We start from the raw sequence: 24512 nt of genomic DNA, 5'->3' as shown, positions 1-24512 counted from the left end.
ATAATTGCAATTTACTACAATAGAAACTTTTTTTGTTAAAATCACAAATAAGATTATTGGAAGAATAGTAATGTACCGGGCAATTGAGTCAAAAATTGAAGGGAAGGTTGAAAAAGTTGAGGCTGCAGTTGATAGAGAAAAGGTTGGTTAGCTCAGTAATGAAGCCAAACAACACTCATGAGAAAATCACTGTTGTTACTCGAAAATTTATTCCATTTGGGAGTATTTATTGTTTGTAATATTGATACCATTGACAAAAATATTTTTACTGATAAAAAACTGGGCCCTTTACCATCAGGTTCCTTTTTACCAGGCTCTATCTTATAGGGGTTAAGCTCATAACTTGCAATCAGCAGTGCCAATTATGGGGGGATTAGCCTGTTTTAGATTTTGGAAGACAACTTTTGGTATAAGCCTAGGACATAAGCTCAAAAAAAAATAGGCAAAATTCTACTTTAGCTACTTTTGGCTATCTTGGAAAGGGGTTAGGTTAGGAAAATGAAACTTTCAGGGACAGGTCTACAGGATAAAGTATATCCTGGGAAGATATTTTGAAGTACCTATCTCCACTCTGGTAAAATTCTACGTTAGTTACTTTTGGCTATCTTGGAAAGGGGTTGGGTTAGGAAAATGAAACTTTCAGGGATGGATGTACATGCTAAGGTATGCCCCGGGAAGGTACTTTGAATTACTTACCTCCACTCCTCCTCCCCCTCTATATAATGGTAAATTACTGCACATTACTAGTTGTTTTAACTCATATTTTATCCTGTATTACTATCATAATTATAAATCAATGCTTACCTTACACAACTTAAGCTTTTAACCTTGTTCATTAATATATATTCCAAAATCCTATTTAAATCCTAAACCATTTAATTTCCTATCCTTGCTGACTATTGTTATGGTATAATAAAACCAGGTTTGTTGTGATGTCACAACTTTGCTTATCAGAAACCCTTACCCTTGAGGGTAGCAAGCACATGCCAAACACCTCTGTGTTGATAAGACCATTTAAACTTTATTAATTAGGGAAAGGATTTGACAAGAGAGACCAGTAAAAATAACCTAATCATTTTTAGAGGACAAATTATGTCATGGGAAGATGACATAATCAAAAATTTTCCCAAACTCAAAATTTTCCGAAATTCTACTTCAGAAGCTTTTTAAATATTTCTAAAGCACTAATAGATAGAGCGCCACAAATATCAGAATCGACTTTAGAGGACAATTTATGTCATGGGAAGATGTTTTTGAAATCCCCCCAAACTCAAAATTTTCCAAAATTCTACTTTAGAAGCTTTTTAAATATTTCTAAAGCACTAATAGACAGAGCGCTACAAATTTCAGAATCGACTTCAGAGGACATGTTATATCACAGGAAGAGGTTTTTAAAATCCCCCTTCCCCCCTAACTCAAAATTTTCCAAAATTTTATTTTAGAAGCTTTTTAAATATTTCTAAAGCACTAATAGATAGAGTGCTAAAAACAGCAGAATCAACTTCAGAGGACACGTTATATCACGGGAAGAGGTTTTTAAAGTCCCCTTCCCCCCAAACTCAAAATTTTACTTTAGAAGCTTTTTAAATATTTCTAAAGCACTAATAGATAGAGCGCTACAAATATCAGAATCGACTTCAGAGGACAAATTATGTCATGGGAAGATGTTTTTGAAATCCCCCTTCTCCCCAAACTCAAAATTTTCCAAAATTCTACTTTAGAAGCTTTTTAAATATTTCTAAAGCACTAATAGATAGAGCGCTACAAATATCAGAATCGACTTCAGAGGACAAATTATGTTACGTGAAGATGTTTTTGAAATCCCTCTTCCGCCCAAACTCAAAATTTTTCAAAATTCTAATTTAGAAGCTTTTTAAATATTTCTAAAGAAGTAATATATAGAGAGCTAAAAACATCAGAATCGACTTGAGAGGACACATTATATCATGGGACGAGGTTTTTAAAATCCCCCTTCCCCCCAAACTCAAAATTTTCCAAAATTTTACTTTAGAAGCTTTTTTAAATATTTCTAAAGCACTAATAGATAGAGCGCTAAAAGTTTCAGAAGCGTAGTCAGATGGCTCGTTATGTCTTATTATGAGGTTTTTAAAATTTCCCTCCCCCGTTACCTAAAAAATGTCCAAAATTTTATTTTAAAGTCATGTTTTTATTTTAGAGTGATAAAAGGTTAATATTTCAACAAAAATCAGACTCGCCTTATAAGGAAACGTTATATCACCGGAAGAGGTTTTTAAAATCGCCCTTCCCCCCAAACTCAAAATTTTCCAAAATTTTACTTTAGAAGCTTTTTAAGTATTTCTAAAGCACTAATAGATAGAGCGATACAAATATCAGAATCGACTTCAGAGGACAAATTATGTTATGGGAAGATGTTTTTGAAATCCTCCTTCCCCCCAAACTCAAAATTTTCTGAAATTCTACTTTAGAAGCTTTTTATATATTTCTAAAGCACTAATGGATAGAGCGCTACAAATATCAGAATCGACTTCAGAGGACAAATTATGTTATGGGAAAATGTTTTTGAATCCAACTTCCCCCCAAACTCAAAATTTTCCAAAATTTTACTTTAGAAGCTTTTTTAAATATTTCTAAAGCACTAATAGATAGAGCGCTACAAATTTCAGAATCGACTTCAGAGGACACGTTATATCACGGGGAGAGGTTTTTAAAATCCCCCTTCCCCCCAAACTCAAAATTTTCCAAAATTCTATTTTAGAAGCTTTTTAAATATTTCTAAAGCACTAATAGATAGAGTGCTAAAAACATCAGAATCGACTTCATAGGACACGTTATATCACCGGAAGAGGTTTTTGAAATCCCCCTTCCCCCCAAACTCAAAATTTTCCAAAATTTTACTTTAGAAGCTTTTTAAATATTTCTAAAGCACTAATAGATAGAGCGCTACAAATATCAGAATCGACTTCAGAGGACAATTATGTTATGGGAAGATGTTTTTGAAATCCCCCTTCCCCCCCAACTCAAAATTTTCTAAAATCCTACTTTAGGAGCTTTTGAAATATCTCTAAAGCTCTAAGACATAGAGTGCTAAAAACATTAGAATTGACTTCAGAGGACACGTTATTTCACGGGAAGAGGTTTTTAAAATCCCCCTTCCCCCTAAACGCAAAATTTTACGAAATTTTACTTTATTATCGTTTTTGAATATATCTAAAGAAATTCTACATAGAGCTCTATTAGTTTCAGAATCGACTTCAGAGTGCTTGCTTTATCACAGGAAGAGGTTTTTATAATCCCCCTTTCCCCCAAACTCAAAACTTTACAAAACTTTATTTTAGAAGCTTTTTTAATATTTCTAAGGTTCTAAAACAGAGAGTGAAAAAAATTATAGACTCAAATCTAGAGGACACGTTATATCCCGTATAGATTTTATTAAAATCACACGCCCCCGCAAAATCACAAATTGAAAACATTTTATTTTAAAGGCTTTTTAATTTTTTAAAATGAACTATGATATAGTGCGGTAAAAACTTCAGAATCGACTTTAGAGGACAATTTATGTCTTGGGAAGATGTTTTTTGAATCCCCCTTCCCCCAAAATTAAAAATTTTCAAAAATTATAATTTAGGAGCTTTTCAAATATTTCAAAGGCGATAAGAAATAGATTGACAAGATAATCATAATCTACTTTAGATGACACGTTTTATCACGGGGAGGCTTCAAAAATCCCCCTTCCCCCCAAACTCAAAATTTTCCAAAATTTTACTTTAGAAGCTTTTTTAAATATTTCTAAATACCTAATACATAGATGGCTACAAATATCATAATCGACTTCAGAGGACACTTTATCTCACTGTAAGAGGTTTTTTAAATCCCCCTTCCTCCCAAACTCATAATTTTCCAAAATTTTATTTTAGAAGCTTTTTAAATATTTCTAAAGCACTAATAGATAGAGTGCTAAAAACATCAGAATCGACTTCAGAGGACACGTTATATCACGGGAAGATGTTTTTGAAATCCCCCTTCCCCCCTAACTCAAAAATTTACAAAATTTTTCTTTAGAAGCTTTTTTAAATATTTCTAAAGAACTAATAGATAGAGAGCTAAAAATTTCAGAATCGACTTCAGAGGACACGTTATATCACGGGAAGAGGTTTTTAAAATCCCCCTTCCCCCTAACTCAAAATTTTCCAAAATTTTATTTTAGAAGCTTTTTAAATATTTCTAAAGCACTAATAGATAGAGGGCTACAAATATCAGAATCGACTTTAGAGGACAATTTATGTCATGGGAAGATGTTTTTAAAATCCCCCTTCCCCCCAAACTCAAAATTTTCCAAAATTCTACTTCAGAAGCTTTTTAAATATTTCTAAAGCACTAATAGATAGAGTGCTACAAATATCAGAATCGACTTCAGAGGACAAATTATGTTATGGGAAGATGATTTTTAAATCCCCCTTACCATTCATCCCATTCCCCCTTCATACTCTAAAATCTGGTTGATAATTTGAAATTTGAAAAGCCTTATTTTCCACGGGGGTATTTTTATTTGGGGGGAGGGGGATTTTAAAATCCTCTTCCCGTGATATAAAGTGTTCTCTGAAGTCGATTCTGATGTTTTTAGCACTCTATGTCTTAGCGCTTTAGAAATATTTAAAAAGCTACTAAAGTAGAATTTTAGAAAATTTTGATTTTGGGGGGAAGGGGGATTTCAAAAACATCTTCCCATAACATAATTTATCCTCTACAGTCTATTCTGATGTTTGTAGTACTCTATGTCTTAGCGCTTTAGAAATATTTAAAAAAGCTTCTAAAGGAAAATTTTGAGTTTGGGGCAAAGGGGGATTTCAAACACATCTTCCTATGACATAACTTGTCCTCTTAAGTCGATTCTGATGTTTGTAGCGCTTTGTGTCTTACCTAGACCCAAGCACCACGCCGGCGCATCAACCAAACGCTGCCAACGAGAGGCTCGGTTGACTGCCACTGAAGTGTCACAACATTGCTGGCATGCCACCGGAAGAGGAAGTAGTGTTTGGTTGACTTTGAATTACTTTTGCAGCAATTCTTTATTGCTTCAACCGCAAAGTCGAAGCTTTTCTTTTCTCGTGTGGTTCAAGTATTTCGATTTTCCTGATTAGAAATCAAGCTGGGCTTGCACAATTCCCAAATTTTCGGGGATTTCCTCAAAAATCTATGTGCCACCGCAAAAAAAATTTGGTTCCCCAAATCCCCAAAAATCATCCAATCATGTTGCCACCCCTAGTGATTTATCACTAGTGACTATCCCTGCCAAATATTACTTTGTATACCATAATTCTTCACTACTCTCTTGTACGTTAATTTTCGTCTCTTGTGTTATTTTGCATATAAACCAGACAGATATAATTGCAATACATACGGTTCTTCATATTCTGACAAAAGTATCATCTTTATGAGATTAAGTAATAAAAACAAATTTTTTTTAACTGAAAGTAAGGAGCAACATTAAAACTTAAAACGAACAGCAATTATTCAGTATATGAAAGGGACTGTCCCCTCCTCCATGCCTTGCTCTTTCTGTTACTTTAGCATAGAGCTAAGGGTTGAGGAGGGGCCAGCCCCTTTTATATACGGAATAATTATTGTTCATTGTAAGTTTTAACGTTGCTCCTAACTTTCGGTTAATAAAACTTGTTTTTTATTTAATTTCTGAACGATTTTCAACTAATGCTGGTTTGATTTTGGCTCACAGTGCATGAAAAATTAAAACACAATTGGCTTATTAGTTTTGGCAGATTTATTCCGGATATGAAGGGTCGCCCTCTCCTCAATTCCTTGCTCTTTACACTAAAGCTGTTAGCACTTTTAAAAAATCTTCCTATTCTAATTAAACAGCCCCTTTGTTTCAATTTTAGTAAACAGTAAAACTTTAGCGTAAAGAATAAGTTATTGAGGAGGAGCAATCCCTTCATATATGACATAATTTCTGTTTTTTTTTTTGAATAATGCGGCTAAATCTGGCTCACCCTCTATGAAGTATACCCCTCCCCCTCACGGAACTCCCCCGTGGAAATTTCATCCAACGTAAAGTGCACCTCCCCCCGTCGAAGTCCCTTCAGACAGTTCTTTCCTTGCTGAAAATCTCCCCTCCCTATAAGATTACTTGTTGACAGTTCACCCTGAAATACTCTCCCTAACATTTTATCATTGGAATAAGATTTTAATTTCTATATTGCTTTCTCGATTATTCCAGAAATACCTCCTTCCATGGAAATTATTTCTCAAAAAATAAAATTCACAGAAAAAAGCCTCCAGAACATCTCCAAATAAAAAAATTGGCAAAGAGAATGTAAAACAACTTAAAAGAATTGCATATCGTAATTCTCTCAATACCCCACAGTATAATATTTCACCCAAGCCGTTCACTCACAGAAATTTCTCTCACAAAGGACCAGTTTTCCCTGGAAAATCGACCCTGCGCACAACTTCCCCCCTGGCTAATGTGGATCAAAGAACTGCTAAACGTTTAGTAGCGAGCCTATAACTAAAGGAAGTCAAGGCTAGTGTTTCAATAAAATCAACATAAACTTTATGAGTACGTAGACCTATAAAAATAAAAACATCTTCTCGTAACATAAATTGTCCTCTAAAAACAATTTGGATATTTTTTACTGGTCTAGGCTATCTCTTGTCAAATCCTTTCCCTAATTAATACAGTTTAAATGGCTTGGCTTATCAACACACTCTCCAACCCCATGGCATTTGCATGCTATGATAAGCAAACTTGTGACATCACAAACAGGTTTCCTAAGCAGGTCAGTTATATATTAAACAAGTTTAAATAGATGAATGTTAAAGGGACTTTAGTAGCTTTTTAAATATTTCTAAAGCACTAATAGATAGAGCGCTACAAATATCAGAATTGACTTTAGAGAACAATTTATGTCACGGGAAGATGTTTTTGAAATCCCCCTCCCCCCAAACTCAAGATTTTTCAAAATTCTACTTTAGAAGCTTTTTAAATATTTGTAAAGCGCTAAGACATAGAGCGCTACAAACATAACAATCAACTTTAGAGACCAAATTATATTATGGGAAGAAGTTTTTGAAATCCCCCTTCGCCCCAAACTCAAAATTTTGTAAAGTTCTCGCCTTCTTTTCCACGGGGGGGGGGGGTATTTTCCCCGGGGGGTAAAGTATTTGGACAGTTTGAAGTCAGAAAATAATTATTTCTAGGTAATAGGGCCACTAAAAAATTACAGAAGAATAGCGAGGTATCTGGAAATGTTGTTAACTAAAAAAAAAAGAACATCCTTGTATAAAGTAAATGAAATCTTTCATTTAATTCTTTTTTTTTTGAACAAACATCAGTGCCGACTCGAAAGCATTACGGTTTCTGCCAATGTTAAATTTCTGCTGCCTGGGACTAAACAAGCCGAATGATTCAACTTTCTATTGTTGAGGCAATCTTGGAGTCGTATTATAAACATAGCTTGTTGTTGAAAATCAGGAATTGTGATAACTGTGTCCAGATTTGCGTAAAATATAGAAATTCGTTTTGTTGCCAGAAGTATAGGCTTATACCTATCTGAAGTAGCCGAAAATATTCTGATGTAAAATGTAATTTTTCAAAATCATTCTTTGACAAAGCATGGATGGCTTGGTCACATCTTTCTCTACAAAAGCATTTCTGTTTTTTGATGATTTGTGTTTAAATAATGACTCCAAGGAAGGCTTTCATGATAAAAAATGTTATTTGTTGTAAAAAAAACCTTTGTGGATTGGAGCCAGTTCTACAGAGAGGTTTGTATGTACATATGTCATTCAAACTCCGCTCCTTTGGGAGGAGAAGGAGTCATTGTTGAGATAGATGAAGCCAAATTTGGGAAGCGTAAATATAATCGTGGTCGGATTGTCGCGGATGCTTTGGCGTTTGGTGGAATAGAGCGAGGAACTGGTAATTCATTCATGATTTCTGTGCCGGATAGAAGTAGTGCCACGTTGTTGGGAATTATCCAAAACCGAATCCTGCCGGGGACAACAATTATCAGTGACTGTTGGAGGGCCTACGATTGCCTGGCTAGCCAGGGCTATTAGCATTTACCCGTCAACCACAGCATAATTTTTGTTGACGCTGCAACAGGCGCTCACACACAAAACATCGAAAGACACTGGCTTGAAGTTAGAGAAAATATACCCAAATATGGCAGAAGAGAAGAACATATGGAAGGATATCTAGCAGAGCACTATTTCAAAAAAAAATATTCGATGTCCTTGAGAATGCACCATTTCATGAAACATATATCGGAGCTTTATAACGCCAACTAATTTGTTTTTTATGGGTATTATTTACTAGTTAATTTTTAAAACGTTGTAACAGAAAATACGGCAATTTACGATATCGTAATATATCATGTCCGTGATATATCATGTCCTCTGAAGTCGATTCTGAAATTTGTAGTGCTCTATCTATTAGTGTTTTAGAAATATTTAAAAAGCTTCTAAAATAAAATTTTGGAAAATTTTGAGTTAGGGGGGAAGGGGGATTTAAAAAGCATCTTCCTGTGATATAAAGTGTCCTCTGAAGTGGATTCTGATAGTTGTCGTGCTCAATCTATTAGTGCTTTGGAAATATTTAAAAGGCTTCTAAAGTAGAATTTTGGAAAATTTTGAGTTTGGGGGGAAGGGGGGTTTTAAAAGCTTCTTCCCGTGACATAACATGTCCTCTTGAATAGGTTCTGAAATTTGTAGTGCTCGAACTATTTGTGCTTTAGAAATATTTAAAAAAGCTTCTAAAGTAAAAATTTGGAAATTTTTGTGTGTGGGGGGACGGAGGATTTTAAAATCTCTTCCTTTGATATAACGTGTACTCTGAAGACAATTCTGATATTTTTAGCACTCTATCTATTAGTACTTTATAAATATTTAAAAAGCTTCTAAAGTAGAATTTTGGAAAATTTTGAGTTTGGGGGGAGGGGTGATTTCAAAAACATCTTCCCGTAACATAAATTGTCCTCTGAAGTCGATTAAAATCTTTTTAGCACTCTATCTATTTTTTCTTTAGAAATGTGTAAAAAGCGTCTACAGTAAACATTTTTGGAAATTTTGATCTTGGGGGGAAGGGGGGTTTTAAAAAGCTCTTCCGGTGAAAGTAATTGCCCTATTAAGTTGATTCTATGTTTTTTATCACCCTATCTTTTATTTCTTTAGAAATATTTAAAAATGTTCTGCAGTAAAACTTTCGAAATTTTTTAGGGTGGTGGGAAGGGGAATTTCAAAAACATCTTCCCATGACACAAAGTGTCATCTAAAGTCAATTCTGATGGTTGTAGCAGTCTATGTCTTAGCACTTTCGAAATATGTTAAAAAGTATCTAAAGTAGAATTTTGGAAAACTTTGAGTTTGGGGGGAAGGAGGATTTTAAAAAAATCTTCCCATGACATGAATTGTCCTCTAAAGTCGATTATGATGTTTGTAGCGTTCTATGTCTTAGCGCTTTAGAAATATTTAAAAAAGCTTCTGAAGTAGAATTTTGGAAAATTATTAGTTTGAGGGGAAGGGGGATTTCAAAAAGATCTTCCCATGACATAAATTGTCCTCTAAAGTCGATTCTGATGTTTGTAGCTCTCTATGTCTTAGCTCTTTAGAAATATTTAAAAAAGTTTCTAAAGAAACAATTTTGGAAAATTTTGAGTTTGGGGGGAAAGGGGGATTTCAAAAACATCTTCCCGTCACATAAATTGTCCTCTGAAGTTGAGTCTGATATTTGTAGCGCTCTATCTATTAGTGCTTTAGAAATAGCTAAAAAGCTTCTAAAGTCAAAATTTTGGAAAATTTTGAGGTTGGGGAGAAGGGGGGTTTTTAAAACCTCTTCCCGTGATATAACGTGTCCTCTGAAGTCGATTCTAAGGTTTTTAGCACTCTATCTATAAGTGCTTTAGAAATATTTAAAAAGCTTCTAAAGTAAAACTTTCGAAAATTTTGAGTGTGGGGGGAAGGGGGATTTCAAAAACATCTTCCCATGACACAAATTTGTTTTCCAAAGTCGATTCTGATGTTTTTAGCGTTCTATGTCTTAGCGCTTTAGAAATATTTAAAAAAACATCTAAAGTAGAATTTTGGAAAATTTTGAGTTTGGGGGGAAGGGGGATTTCAAAAACATCTTCCCATGACATGAATTGCCCTCTAAAGTTGATTCTGATGTTTGTAGCATTCTATGTCTTAGCGCTTTAGAAATATTTAAAAAAGCTTCTAAAGTAGAATTTTGGAAAATTTTGAGTTTGGGGGGAAGGGGGATTTCAAAAACATCTTCCCATAACATAATTTGTCCTCTGAAGTTGATTCTGATGTTTGTAATGCTCTATGTCTTAGCGCTTTAGAAATATTTAAACAAGTTTCTAACTTAGCCTAAGAATTTTTAAAAATTTTGAGTTTGGGGGGACGGGGGATTTCAAAAACGTCTTCCCATTACATAAAGTGTATTCTAAAGTAGATTCTGATGTTTTTAAATCTCTCTGTCTTAGCAATTTATACATATTTAAACAATTTTCTAAAGTATCAATTTTGGAAAATTTTGAGTTTGGGGGGAAGGGGGATTTCAAAAAGATCTTCCCGTGACATAAATTGTCCTCTTAAGTCGATTCTGATGTTTGTAGCGCTCTATGTATTAGCGCTTTAGAAATATTTAAAAAAGTTTCTACAGTAGCCTAACAATTTTGGAAAATTTTGAGTTTGGGGGGAAGGGGGATTTCAAAAACATCTTCCCATGACATAAATTGTCATCTAAAGTAGATTCTGATGTTTGTAAAGCTCTATGTCTTAGCGCTTTAGAAGTATTTAAACAAGTTTCTAAAGTAACAATTTTGGAAAATTTTGAGTCTGGGGGGAAGGGGGATTTCAAAAAATCTTCCCATGACATAAATTGTCCTCTAAAGTCGATTCTGATGTTTGTAACGCTCTATGTATTATCACTTTATCAATATTTAAAAAATTTTATAAATTAACAATTTTTGAAAATTTTGAGTTTGGGGGGAAGGGGGATTTCAAAAACAACTTCCCATGACATAAATTGTCTTCTAAAGTTGATTCTGATGTTTGTAACGCTCTATGTCTTAGCGCTTTAGAAATATTTAAACAAGTTTCTAAAGTAACAATTTTGGAAAATTTTGACTTTGGGGGGAAGGGGGATTTCAAAAACATCTTCCCATGACATAAATTGTCTTCTAAAGTTGATTCTGATGTTTGTAACGCTCTATTTCTTAGCGCTTTATAAATATTTAAACAAGTTTCTAAAGTAACAATTTTGGAAAATTTTGAGTTTGGGGGGAAGGGGGATTTCAGAAACATCTTCCCATAACATAATTTGTCCTCTGAAGTCGATTCTGGTTTTTGTAGCACTCTATCTATTAGTGCTTTAGAAATATCTTAAAAGCTTCTAAAGTTAAATTTTGTAAAATTTTGAGTTTGGGAGTAAGGGGGATTTAAATAACCTCTTCCCATAACATGACGTCTCATCTCAAGTCAATTCTGATGTTTTTAGCACTATGTCTATTAGTGATTTAGAAATATTTTAAAAGCTTCTAAAGTAGAATTTTGGAAAATTTTGAGTTTGGGGGGAATGGGGATTTTAAAAAAAACTTCCCATGACATAATTTTTCCTCTGAAGTCGATTCTGATGTTTTTAGCACTCTATCTATTAGTTCTTTAGAAATATTTTAAAAGCTTCTAAAGTAGAATTTTGGAAAATTTTGAGTTTGGGGGGAAGGGGGATTTTAAAAACATCTTCCCATGACATAATTTGTCCTCTAAAAACGATTAGGTTATTTTTACTGGTCTCTCTTGTCAAATCCTTTCCCTAATTAATACATTTTAAATGGTCTTATCAACACAGAGGTGTTTGGCATGTGCCTGCTACCCTCAAGGGTAAGGGTTTCTGATACGCAAAGTTGTGACATCACAACAAACCTGGTTTTATTATACCATAACAATAGTCAGCAAGGATAGGAAATTAAATGGTTTAGGATTTAAATAGGATTTTGGAATATATTTTAATGAACAAGGTTAAAAGCTGAAGTTGTATAAGGTAAGCATTGATTTATAATTATGATAGTAATATAGGATGAAATATGAGTTAAAACAACTAGTAATGTGCAGTAATTTACCATTACATAGAGGGGGGAGGAGTGGAGGTAAGTACTTCAAAGTATCTTCCCGGGACATACCTTAGCATGTGCATCCATCCCTGGAAGTTTCATTTTCCTAACCCAACCCCTTTCCAAGATAGCCAAAAGTAACTAAAGTAGAAATACCTTCCTGGGACATACCTTTGCATGTAGATCCATACCTGAAAGTTTCATTTACCTAACCCAACCCCTTTTCAAGATAGCCAAAAGTAACTAAAGTAGAATTTTACCCTCCACTCCTTCTCCCTCTAGAGGGTCCTGAAATTTGATGACCTTTAAAAATCTATTTGTTATAAAAGTGAAACCTTGCAAAATAGATCTTCTGTTTAAATGAAGTACAACAAAATTGTTTTCAGCTTCACATTTATAACGCTTTAAGGATGTGCAAATACATTTCCTAAATTTTGAAAAAAAACCATTGATATGGCTTAAAATTCCACTCAAACAACAGGAAATGCATTTCCAGAACTAAAGCCAAGAGAAAAAGAAACTGATAACTGAAAATTGAGGTAAATTTTTGTTTTGTCAAAATTTCAATACCTGTCATGTAGGCAAATTTCAGGACCCTCTAGAGAGAGAATGAGTCAAGATAGGAACTTCAAAATACTTTCCAGGGACATACTTTAGCCTGTAGAAACATCCATGGAAGTTTCATTTTCCTAACCTATTTCCTTTCCAAAATAGCCAAAAGTGGCTAAAGTAGAATCTTACCAAAAAATATTTTAAGGAAACAAATCTTATTTCATAATATGCAGAATAATCATAGGGTATCTAGATAAGCCCCTTCACATAAAGAAACATGTTAAGAAAACAATTCTTGCTTCACTACATGCAGAATAATCATAGTTAACTCATTTTGCATGGGGAGAACCTTAATCTTCAGTTTGTTCATTATTTTACACTTTCTATCAAATTTTGAAAAAGAATACATTCAATAAGCATCTTTTAAGTTTTCAAATATGTGCTCAAACAAATGGTTTCAGCCATGATTTCAAAAACTTAATGGTTATTCCATGTATGCTTTTTTTCAAATTTTTTTTTAGAAAGACTGTAAAAACAATGAAAGGAGTGAAGTTAAAGGTCTTCACCCTTGCAAAATGTGTTAACTATGATTATTTTGCATATTATGAAGTAAAAATTGTTTCCTTAACATGTTTTCTTGTGTGAAGGGGCTTATCTAGGGCTTACAACAATCACAGTTTACACATTTTGCATGGGGAGAACCTTTGTTGGTAAAAATTTAGAATTGTGACTTCTGATAAGGGGACATGTTAAGAAAACAATTCTTATTTTAAAATATGTATAATGATCCTAGTTAAAATATTATCCAAGAGGAGAACCTTTATCATCAAGTCTTTCCTCTTTTTCCTTCTTTTTCCAACATAAAAAAAAATCAGTTTTCTTCATGCTAAAACTCAATGTGTAAATCTTTTGAAATTGCCACTATAAAATGCCAAATAAATTGTTGTTACAGATAGCATTCATCCTGGTCATTGTTAATTCTGTTTTTTTAATGATAGATAAAGCAGTGGCGAAAATACAAAATATTGCTATAAATATACATATACATACAGAGTATATACACCCACCCCCCTAAGGTGCAAATATACAACCAAAATTGCATTCTGATTCTAAATATAATCTTCATTTACATGACAAATAAATTTTGCCCCACCCCCCTGATAGTTCATTTGGTTATATTTAGGTTTGGAATGCAATTTTTGTCATCTATGACAACACTTTCTATAAAAATTTTATATGCCCCCAGGGTATAGACATAGACATAGACATAGACATAGGTTTATTAAGATCGAACAGCGTAGCCATGGCTAATTTATGTCGTCTTTACAACAATATGAGAAAAAAAAAAAAAAAAAAAATACAAAGAACACTATAAAAACACTAACACGTGAATTCAAATAAAACTAAGTCTTGTTGTATGCTTCAACGAAAAAGGGGACAAACGTGTTTTTGTAGCGGTTGGTCCTGCAGACAAGGGGTTGTAGCTTCGACTGGGATCTGGTTCTTTGGTTAACAGGAGCATCAGGTGGGAGGATCAGTCTGTGATGGGGCGAAGATAGCAGTGACTTGCCGAGGGACATGATCAGTGATAATCGTCTGTCGCTGAGAGATTCAAGGTTCAGTTCTTGCAAGAGTTTGTTGTAGTCGTCACTTCTGTTACCAACGATTATGTTAACAGCTCGTTTCTGCAAAGATTCAAGGTCATCGCAAAGGTAGTGGATGCTCTGGACAAAAGGTCCCCAGACAGCGACGGCATATTCGAGTAGAGGTCTCACATACGTAATATAGGCATTTTTTAGGCTTTGAGTGTCGCAGCCAAACCTGCGCATCAGGACTAGGGTCTGAAGTGATGCATTGCCAGCCTTAATAACCTTCTCCACGTGTTCGGTGAATGTGCAGTCCATCGATAATGTGACTCCGAGGATTTTTGCAGATGGGACAATAGGGAAAGGGACTTGTGGTAATTCCAGATCACGTTTTAAGGGGCAAAACCTGAGGATCATTGATTTATCTGCATTCAGTGTCAACTTGTAACGTTCACAGTCCTCAGAGAAGGATGCCAGAAGGGTCTCGCTGAACTGACGTTCGATTACACCTTCTCTCACGAGGTATTTGAGGACAAATGATAAATCGTCGATGAATTTGAGTCGCTCTTCGAAATTCTGAAGGAGGAAGTTGATGAGGGAGATAAATATGAAACCAGCAAGTCTTGTACCCTGAGGGGCTCCACAGGTAAGTTTAGACCAGTATGAGATCAAGTCACCTTCAAACAATGGAAATACACACTGCATTCTGTCCTGAAGGAAGCTCATCACTAATGCAAGAGACCGCTTCTGTGCGCCCATTGCTCGCATATTTTTTGCTGCCGTAAGATGAGAAATCAGGTCAAATGCCTTCCTGAAATCGGCGAGAGCTAGGTCGATGAAGGTACTGCCCTTGTCAAGCCACTTAAAGATAATGTCAACTAGGCGCACGAGGTATATCGAGGTATTGCAACCTTTAAGGCCGCCATACTGGTAACGGTCTATGTTTTCCCGCGTTTGCTTGAGCAATTCACGCAGGATGAATGACTCGGTGACTTTTGCAAAGGTAGATGTGATTGATATCGGTCGTAACTCGTTGCAAGATTTGGGTGTTTTAGTCTTCGGTATAACACGCACAAATGCGCGTTTCCAGCACGACGGGAAAGTTGACTGGGCGAAACATTCGCTGATGATGTGTCCAAGTGGCTTGGCAAGGAAAAGAGAGAACTCTCGTATTAACCTTATAGGTAGCTCTTCAGGAAAAGAGCTACTGGATGGACACAACTTGTTCAGCTCATTGAAAACTTGATACTCAACTATTTCGATTTCACCTTCGTCAGGGCATATTGACAGTAGATTCTCTATTTCAGTGTTAGTTGGGGCAGGAAAGGATGTACAAATGTCAGTAAAGTAATTGTTGACGTCATTTGCACTCACGAGTGACCCATCATCGTTCAGAATACGGATACTGGATGATACTGTTTTTCCAGCAATCTGCCTCACTAGACGGTGCCATTTACGGGGATCCTTTTTTATTTCAGTGTCCAAAAGGGATTTTCCGAAGGACTTTCTTGCCTCGCGACAAAGGCTAACGATTTTGTTTCTTAATAATCGTAACGACGTTGCGTCACCACTTGACTGCCTTACAGAGGTTTTTTCACGAATCAGCTGTTTTATTTTTGGAGTGATCCAGGGCTTGTCAGATTCGCTCACGACAAATTGCTTTTCCAGGAAAACTTCTAAGTATTTCTCATAGAGTAGGGACTGAAATATTTCTGCTTTCCTGTTGACATCGCTTTAGTTGTATACTTCGCTGAAGCAGTGAGTACCGACCCACATTCCGTACGTATTAATAGCAGACTTCGTGATAGGTCTCCGGAGTACTTTTATTTTCTTAAGCTTCCTGATTTCACTTTTTGCCTTCATCAACAGAGTGTGATGGTCCGATTTGCCCAATGGCCCGTTCGAAGACACGTCTTTGTAATATGGAGCAAGGTTTGTAAGAATAAGGTCAAGGGTACTCCCGGTCACATGGGTGGGTATCTTGACCACTTGTGACATACCCAGCGTATTAGCAAGCCATTGTTTCTTTGTTTGGTTGAAGTCACCAGCTATTATGAAGCCCGGGTGGCTATACCGCTGACGTAATGTGTCTAACGTAGACTGAAGGTAGGATACCAACAGCCGTCTGTTCTTGGCGCTTTCAGGATAGTAGATACTTGCAATAATGATGCAAGAGACATCTCGTGGTAAATGTTTTGGCTTGCATAATGCCCAGATCGCTTCATGGTTAGGGTCATTGAAGTTATCTAAATATTTGCAGGGGATATCATACGCGTACATACAGGGCAACACCTCCGCCAATCCTGTCTGTTCTAGTGTTCAAGAAAACCTTGTAACCAGCCATCCTTCCACTTGTTTCGTCGAACTGCCATGTTTCGGTAATTGCGGCGATATGGATATTATTCTGACGTAGAATGACATCTAACTCATCTACTTTATTCGTTAGTGAGCGGACATTGCTCAGAAGGAAGTTGGGAAGTTGGTGTTTACAAGAGAGAACCTGCGGCGATAATACTGGAGGACAATCAGACCCGAAATCATTGGTAGGATCATTGTTGTCAGGGATCAGCCGGGGCGGTAGGCTCACGCGCGGGATTGAGACTAAACACCTCTCACGCTTAGGCTTTTGGCTGGCCAATCGTCCGTAGGTGACTAACACGTCAATCTTAAATTTCTTTCTGCCACCTCTGCGTCCTCTTCTTCTTCGCTTGCGAACGAAGGGAATGTCATCTATATTTTTATAAATTCTTAGTGTGACGAGTGTGGCTATGACAGATGGCGCCAAAACAGCAAAAGAAATGAAAGTACCTTTTTTGCATTGATCAATCCAGTTTTCAGCAGCAGCCTCAGTCACAAAGAATAGCACTATTAATACAGTTTTTATTAATACCACTTTCATCGCAAAGGGAGGAGTATTTCAAGGCACTGAACAAGTTAAACTAGGATAGAATGACTTGCAGCCTCAACGGCGCGAGAGCCATCTATCACTTCCTGGGTATAAATTACAACCCTTGCCCTGAAGGCTCTGAGGGGGCTGTCATCCTAAAAGACCTAATTTTCAGAAGTTTTAACTACATTGAACAAAATGAATATCTTAAAATTTTGATTGGATGTGTTTGGGGAAATGGTGGGTGTGAGAGGGGGGGGGGGTTATTTGTCCTCGAATTACTTTCGACTATTAAAAAGGGCACTAGTCCTTTCAATTTTCAATCAAATCAGCCCTTTTTGAAGTTTTACAACAACTCTTTCTATAAAACCTCATATGCCCCCATGGTATAACTTACAACCCTTGCCCTGAGGGCTGTGGGGGGTTGTCATTCTCAAAGGCATAATTTCCAAGCTTTCAACTATGTTGAACAAAATGGCTTTCTAAAAATTTTGATTGCATGTGTTTGGGGAAAAGGTGGGCGTGAGAGGGGGATTAGTTGCCCTCCAGTCACTTTCGACAATTAAAAAGGGCACTGACTTTTTGATTTTCCAATCAAATGTGCCCTTTTTCAAGTTTCTACGACAACGCTTTCAATAAAAACCTTATATGCCCCCAGGGTATAAATTACAACCCTTGTCCAGAGGGCTTTGGGGGAGGGTTATCATCCTCAAAGACCTAATTTCCAAAAATTTCAACTACATTGAACAAAATGGCTATCTCAAAATTTTGATTGGATGTTTTTGGATAAATGGTGGGCTTGGAAGGGGTGTTAGTTGCCTTCCAATCACTTTTGACTATTAAAAAGGGCACTAGTCATTTCAATTTCCAATTGAATGAGCCCCTTTTGAAGTTTCTATGACAATTCTTTCTATTAAATCCTTTTATGCCCCCGGGGTATAACTTATAACACTTGCCCTGAGGGCTGTGGGGGGTTGTCATCCTCAAGGACCTAATTTCCAGAACTTTCAACTACGTTGAAAAAAATGGCCATCTCAAAACTTAGATTGAATGTGTTTGGGGAAAAGATGGGCTTGAGAGGGGGGTTAGTTGCCCTCAAATCATTTTTGACTTAAAAAGGACACTAGCCATTTCAATTTCCAATTGAATGAGCCGTTTTTGAAGTTTCTATGATAACACTTTCTATAAAAATCTAATAGGCCCCCCTGGGAATAACTTTCAACCCTTGCTCTGAGGGCTGAGGGGGAGTGTCCTCCTCAAAAACATAATTTCTATCTGGAAATCAACTATGCTGAACAAATTAGTTATCTCAGAATTGCAATTGGATGTGTTTGGGGAAATGGTGGGCCTGAAAGGGGTGTTACTTGCCTTCCAATCACTTTCGACTATTAAAAAGGGTACTAGCCCTTTGAATATTCAATCAAATGAGTCCTTTTTTAAGTTTCTATGATAAAGCTTTCTATAAAAACCTTATATATGCCCCCAGCACATAACTTATAACCCGTGCCCCGAGGGCTGTGGGGAGAGTGTCCTCCTCAAAAACATAACTTCTATCTGGAAATCAACTACGTAGAACAAAATGGCTATCTCAAAAATTTTGATTGGATGTGTTTGGGGAAATGGTGGGCTCGGAAGGGATGTTAGTTGTCTTCCAATCACTTTTGACCCTTAAAACGGGCATTAGAACTCTTAATTTCCAATCGAATGAGCCCCTGTTGAAGTTTATACGATGACTCCTTCCATATGAAGTGCCTCTGGGAAAGGAAATAATAATAACACCAATCCAAGTTTTTACAACAACTCCTTCCATCTGCAAGAAAACACGAGTTATACTTTGCTCTTCATCTAGTTAACAACATAACCTAGACTATGCTAATTTCTGCTTTTAAGTATGATTTCTTTGAATAAAATCTTTCATGCATCTGAACAAAACAAATTATTTTTGCTGAAAATATGGTATGCAATTATTTCATTGTTGGATACAAATTTAATTCTTCCCCCTATCTTTAGCTAAAACAAGCTGCAATTTCTAGTTAATTTTGAGTTGTTTGCAATGGTGGTTGCACAATATAATCTGCAAATGTGAAAAGAAACACATAATAAATGAGTCACTCATGCTTCACTAAGGCCTGTTTTTACTAAGGAAGGATAATTCCAATTCATTCTTCACTTTGTACATTTTATTAAAGAATGACATTATTTTAGTCAATTAAAAAGGAATTGTGAAACATCCTTGTTTTATTAAGGAATCGTAAGGAATGATTCTATGTCCAACAAAATTAAGGGATGATAAGAACCTTCTGATAACAAGTTTTTGTCATTCCTTAATAAGTACTTCAAAATTATTCAAGTGGTGTATTTTTCCAATTTTACCTTCTGTCTGCTATTATTAGGTGCACCTATTCAGTAGGCTACAGTATAGCTGAATTACAAGAGCTTTCATCTAATTCACTTTCTTTGGTTTCACTTTTTTTTAATGGCTAGAAACAATTAATTTGTCTGGTTGTATCTAGATACTTTTTTTTCAGATGTGTCCTTTTCTGTTAAGAGTCTTCTGCAGTACTGGTAGTCACAATTCTCTTGATGACTATAGAGGTTCAAATGTGCCCCTTCACAATGAGTATCAAATGTATACCTGGTAATGAGTACTTTTGTTTACATTAATCTTCTAGCTTATAGTAATAATAATAATTGTTTACTAGAAACAACTAATTGTTTCTACAACTTCATTAAAACTTTAATGAAGGAAAAAATGGAACCTGTAAGGTTTTTCGAGTCACAAGGTTCTGGACCTTGATTAGGCTAAATGAAACCTATGCAATCGTGGAGTGGCTAAAAACCGATTCTCTCTTAGTATTACCCCCATTGCTGTAACCTCAAAGTCAGAATTCCAATAAGCAAAAAATGAAGTCAATGATGCATTGAAAATCAATTAGATATAGCAGTTTTTTTTTCTATGAATTTTATCTACTCATTTTCTGAAGCAAAAAGCTATTATCAAAATGCACCTAAATAAACTTTTAGTATTACCGCCCAAATCTCACATTTTCTTTTTTTGTCATGTGACTGCAGATAAAACTGTAGCTGGAATCTTGGGGGTAGCTAGGGTGCAAGTGTGATCAGTGCCTCCTTAAAAAATTCATTGCTCACAGAAAAATATTTGAATGTGAGTTTTGACAGAAGAGGGTAAATTCCGGTTTTCTGCACAGTTATAATCTTGAGCACCATGTTTTCATTATTTCCAGCAGGAAGGGGATATCATCTTTGGCAGGAATTCCCTCATCCCAAAGGTACCCCAATCTTGGGAATGAACTCATCTTTGTGTGCACAAATTTCCGTAAATTAATCTTAGTTTCGCCTTTTCATAGAGGATCCCAGAATATTCCTTTATTTTCAGCTGAGAATTAAGTTCTATTTCATTTTTGAAGGAATGACGCTACACTCAAAGAGATAACAACGTTGATCCAGGATGTCAATGAAGACTGCCGTAAGAGAGGGACTGTTTTTGAGTTTGCAGTTGTCCCTCCTGGTGCCCGGCGACCAAATTTCCGAACTATTGGGACTACTATTGCTGGACAGCAAACTCCAGATGATAACAAAACTCTTTTTGCTTCCAGGTATTTGTCAAGATTTCTTTTCTTTTTTAGCACTTTCTCTCTGAATTTGCAATAAAAACAGAAATAATACTGTAAACAAAATTTTGTGGAGTGACAGAAAAACTTATTCTATTCGAGTTGATTTATCATTTCAACTCTTCAATGTTGTGTCAATATTATATTTTTCTGTATTTTTGTATAAATTGTAATGTTTTATAAGTGGCACCATTCTTTCTTTTAATTGATAACCTTGATGCAAAATTTCATAGAAATTTCAAGGTGGTATACTGGTCACCTAAACATATGCTATGAAGCATGATATACACATTCATCTTTATTTGTCTTTCTTTTCGGTTTATGCATCATTATTTTTGAAGCCCCTTTTATAGTTTGTGGCTGTGACCAAAGAATATTTTTCCTTATAAAATATTCTCACTATTTGCTGTGAAATGTACGATTTTATTTAAAATACATAAAAATAGCTGACAATGATGGTGACAAATACGTGAACTAACCCGCTTTTAGTAGTAATCTAGTCTGGAGTCAATTTTATTTGCTTTGTATTATATGTATGTTCTTGCTCTTATTCCTCTTTGGTCGATCTCTTATTACCATTACCTTCTTAAAATTAAGCTTATCAGAGGCAACGCTATAGCAGTGCCTATAGTAAAGGCCATAAGGCTTCAATGTTTTATTATTATTTTTTTTCCCCAGAGGTACTTCACCTAGAAGGGGTGGTCGTTTAAACTTCGGAGGGGGTCATTCGATTGGAAATCGGAAGTTCTAGTGCCCTTTATAAGAGTAAAAAATAATTTAAGGGCAACTAGTCCCCCCCCCCTACGCCCTTTTTTCCCAAATGCATCCGATTTAAATTTTGAGATGCCATTTTGTTAAAAATAGTTCAGAGGTCAGATAACAAAAACTCTGGGGTCAACACTACCCCCAGAGTCCTGGGGCAAGCGATGTAAGTTATTCCCTGGGCATATATTCTTTTTATTGAAGGTATGGTCGTATAAACTTCAGAAAGAGCTCATTCGATTGAAAATCAGAAGTCCTTATATGCCTCCGGAGCTTAACTTAAAACCTTTTCCCCAAGGCTCTGAGGGCTTGTGTTGACCCCAAAGTTTTTGTTATCTGATCTTTGGACTATTTCGAACCAAATGACTATCTCTAAATTTCCATCGGATGCATTTGGGGAGAAGGGGGCGTGGGGGGATAGATACCCTCCGATCACTTTTGACTCTTAAAAACGGAACTAAAACTTTCAATTTCCGATCAAATGAACCCCCTCTGAAGCTTATACGACCACCCCTTATTTAAGACCCTTCAATGCCCCCCGGGACATAAATCAGAAAACTTGCCCTCGGGCTCTAGGGGGGTTGGGTTGACCCCCGACTTTTTTATTTGATCTTTGAACTATTTTGAACAAAAAGGCTATCTCAAAATTTTGGTCAGTTGAATTTGGGGAAAAATGGCTTGGGAGGAGCTAGTTGCCCTAGGATCACATTTAACTCTTAAAAAGTGCGCTGTCTTGGAATAGTCTTGGAAAGAACTAGTAAAATTGAACTGAATATTTGATATATAATAATATTAATTGCTGAAAGTTCATCAGCTCAAGGTTTCATTTCACTGCAATTTCATTTTATTTTCAATGTTGTAATAAGCACAAAGGAAAATATTTGCAATATAATTCTTTTTCAGTAGAGCCCCAATGACGCAATAGGCTTTATAATTTTACAGTAATGGAAGGGGACAGTAGCCAAACTCTTGTTTGTAGTGATTTTTGTTCGATTTAAGCTAGATCTGTATATTAAATATAAGTTTTACTCGTCTTAATATTTATTTATTCATTTATATTAGTACCTGTTGTATGTTTGTTTGCTATGATTGTTTATTTAACTTATGTTCGATTTGGGTTTTATTTATTCATTTGCAGTAAAAGCTGTTTTCTTCGTTTAAAGCTAGATTTGCATATTCAGTTTAAGTTTTACTCGTTTTAAGGTTTATTTATTCATTTATATTTGTACCTGTTGTATGTTTGTTTGCTATGATTGTTTATTTAGTTTCTGTTCATTTTGGCTTTGATTTATTATTTAATAGTGATTTGTGGTCGTGTTGAGTTTGAATTAGTATATATTTTTATTTACTCTGATCTTAAGTTTAATATGGCCTTTACTTTTAATTGAAAAACTTAGTTTTCGGAAAGTTTTTTTTTTAACTGCTCATGTACCCTGGCGATAGTCTTGTAGATGATGGCTGATTTTTGCTCACAATTTTTTGTCTCTATAATATCAGCGTTATTCTTAAACTAGATTTATCTTGTTCTTTACACTATTCTTTTAAAAAGGCATCAAGTGATTGTGCCAATAAAAAATTTAAATGATAATGACATTTGCACAAGAAATTAAATGCATATCGCGTGGTCAATACAATCAATCAATCAATCTATTAAAATTAAAAAAAAAACTATTACAAACGTAAAGAACTCGCAATGCACTGGTTGCTTCAAATTTCTCTCTTTTTTATATTTTTAATTGTTTTGATGCGGCCATCTCTCTTCCATAAGTCCCTTTGAAGTACAATTAATTGCAAGAGATATATCCTACAGTATTGATTAGAACTAATTTGGTCTATTTAATATTTATTTTGACCAGCTAACGTATTCTCTAATTCCAAATGGATCTTAATTAATTTTTTCGTTTGAATCGCATCATCTTTTTGGCCTTTACGTAATTATGGAGCTTTATTCGTCTTTTTTTGCTTTTGGTTCTTTGTGTCGTTTTTTCTCTCTAAAATTTCTATCTTTTAGATTTGTGATTGTTAGGATATGGCAGACTGTCCTCCGAGAGTCTGTTTAAAATGCAACCATTCGCAAGGTAATATTTTTATGGTATTGATAGTAACCAGTTTCTTATTCGACTTTGATCTGTTTGATACCTTTTAATCTTCATTTTGGCCAGTCAGTAGCCTATATGCTTTTATTTTTATTCTTTTTTTCGAATCTCATCATCTTTTCCACCAAAGTATATCGTGCCTTTAATATTGGGTTTTTATTCGTCATTTTTTGGGTTTTACTTTGAGGTGCTTTGTTGTTTTTTCTGATGATTTCTGTTCTTTTCTTCTCAGGTTGAATTTTTTTCTTTTTTTTCACTGGCGTTATTTTCTAACTTGTTCAGGGGAACCTAAGCACGCTTTGGAGCGTTATTTGTTCCTACTTTAACCTTTTGTGTCTTCTCTGTTTTAGATTTTTGATTGGTGACTATTTGGATGTGGCAATCACTCCTCCAGGAAGACTGATTCCTCGTAGACGACCTTTTGGAGCCCGTGAAGACTATAGAAATAGATATTAGAATCATTTGTCATTGAACGAATGCGTTTGATATGTTTACATACCTTTATAATGAGTTCTTTTTGTACAATATACCTTTTACTTACCCATTAATATATCAAAGTTAGCCCTGTTCCTACGAATGGGCTTATATCTTCCATGCTAACAAGAAAACCTAATTCGATTTCAGGTGCTGAGAAATTTTCTATGTGAGCTTGAAGAATTATTTAATAGGTGGGAGGGGGCTGTGAAAAAATTTTAGGAGATAGTATAAGATTTTTATTTCGTACTGGTGAATATTTCAAATGTTTTATTTAAAAAAAATTCAACTTGCAAATATCCTTTTTTACATTCATAAAGTATCAAAAATTGCTCTTTTTTACGTTATTTACTTCTGGTCAAATGTTTAAAGCCTCAAAAACACTAGTTGGTTTTGGAAAAATACACCAA

General features: G+C 35.3%; 1 protein-coding gene across 1 annotated transcript; it reads left to right on the top strand.

Moving 5' to 3' along the window:
• Positions 1-24195, top strand: Bin1 (histone deacetylase complex subunit SAP18). Its single transcript, XM_089106465.1, has 4 exons — positions 1-142; positions 19667-19776; positions 20567-20755; positions 23979-24195. Exons 1-4 carry the CDS (start codon positions 71-73, stop codon positions 24082-24084), a joined length of 477 nt encoding a protein of 158 aa, XP_088962591.1. The 5' UTR covers positions 1-70; the 3' UTR covers positions 24085-24195.
• The last annotated feature ends 317 nt before the right edge of the window (positions 24196-24512 follow it).

The sequence above is a fragment of the Artemia sp. Qi Xiang Cuo genome, chromosome 20 (assembly GCF_049724085.1).
Source record: "Artemia sp. Qi Xiang Cuo chromosome 20, ASM4972408v1, whole genome shotgun sequence".
Lineage (NCBI taxonomy): Eukaryota > Metazoa > Arthropoda > Branchiopoda > Anostraca > Artemiidae > Artemia > Artemia sp. Qi Xiang Cuo.
Note: the sequence above shows the minus strand (reverse complement) of the source record. Positions and strands in the feature narration are given on the sequence as shown.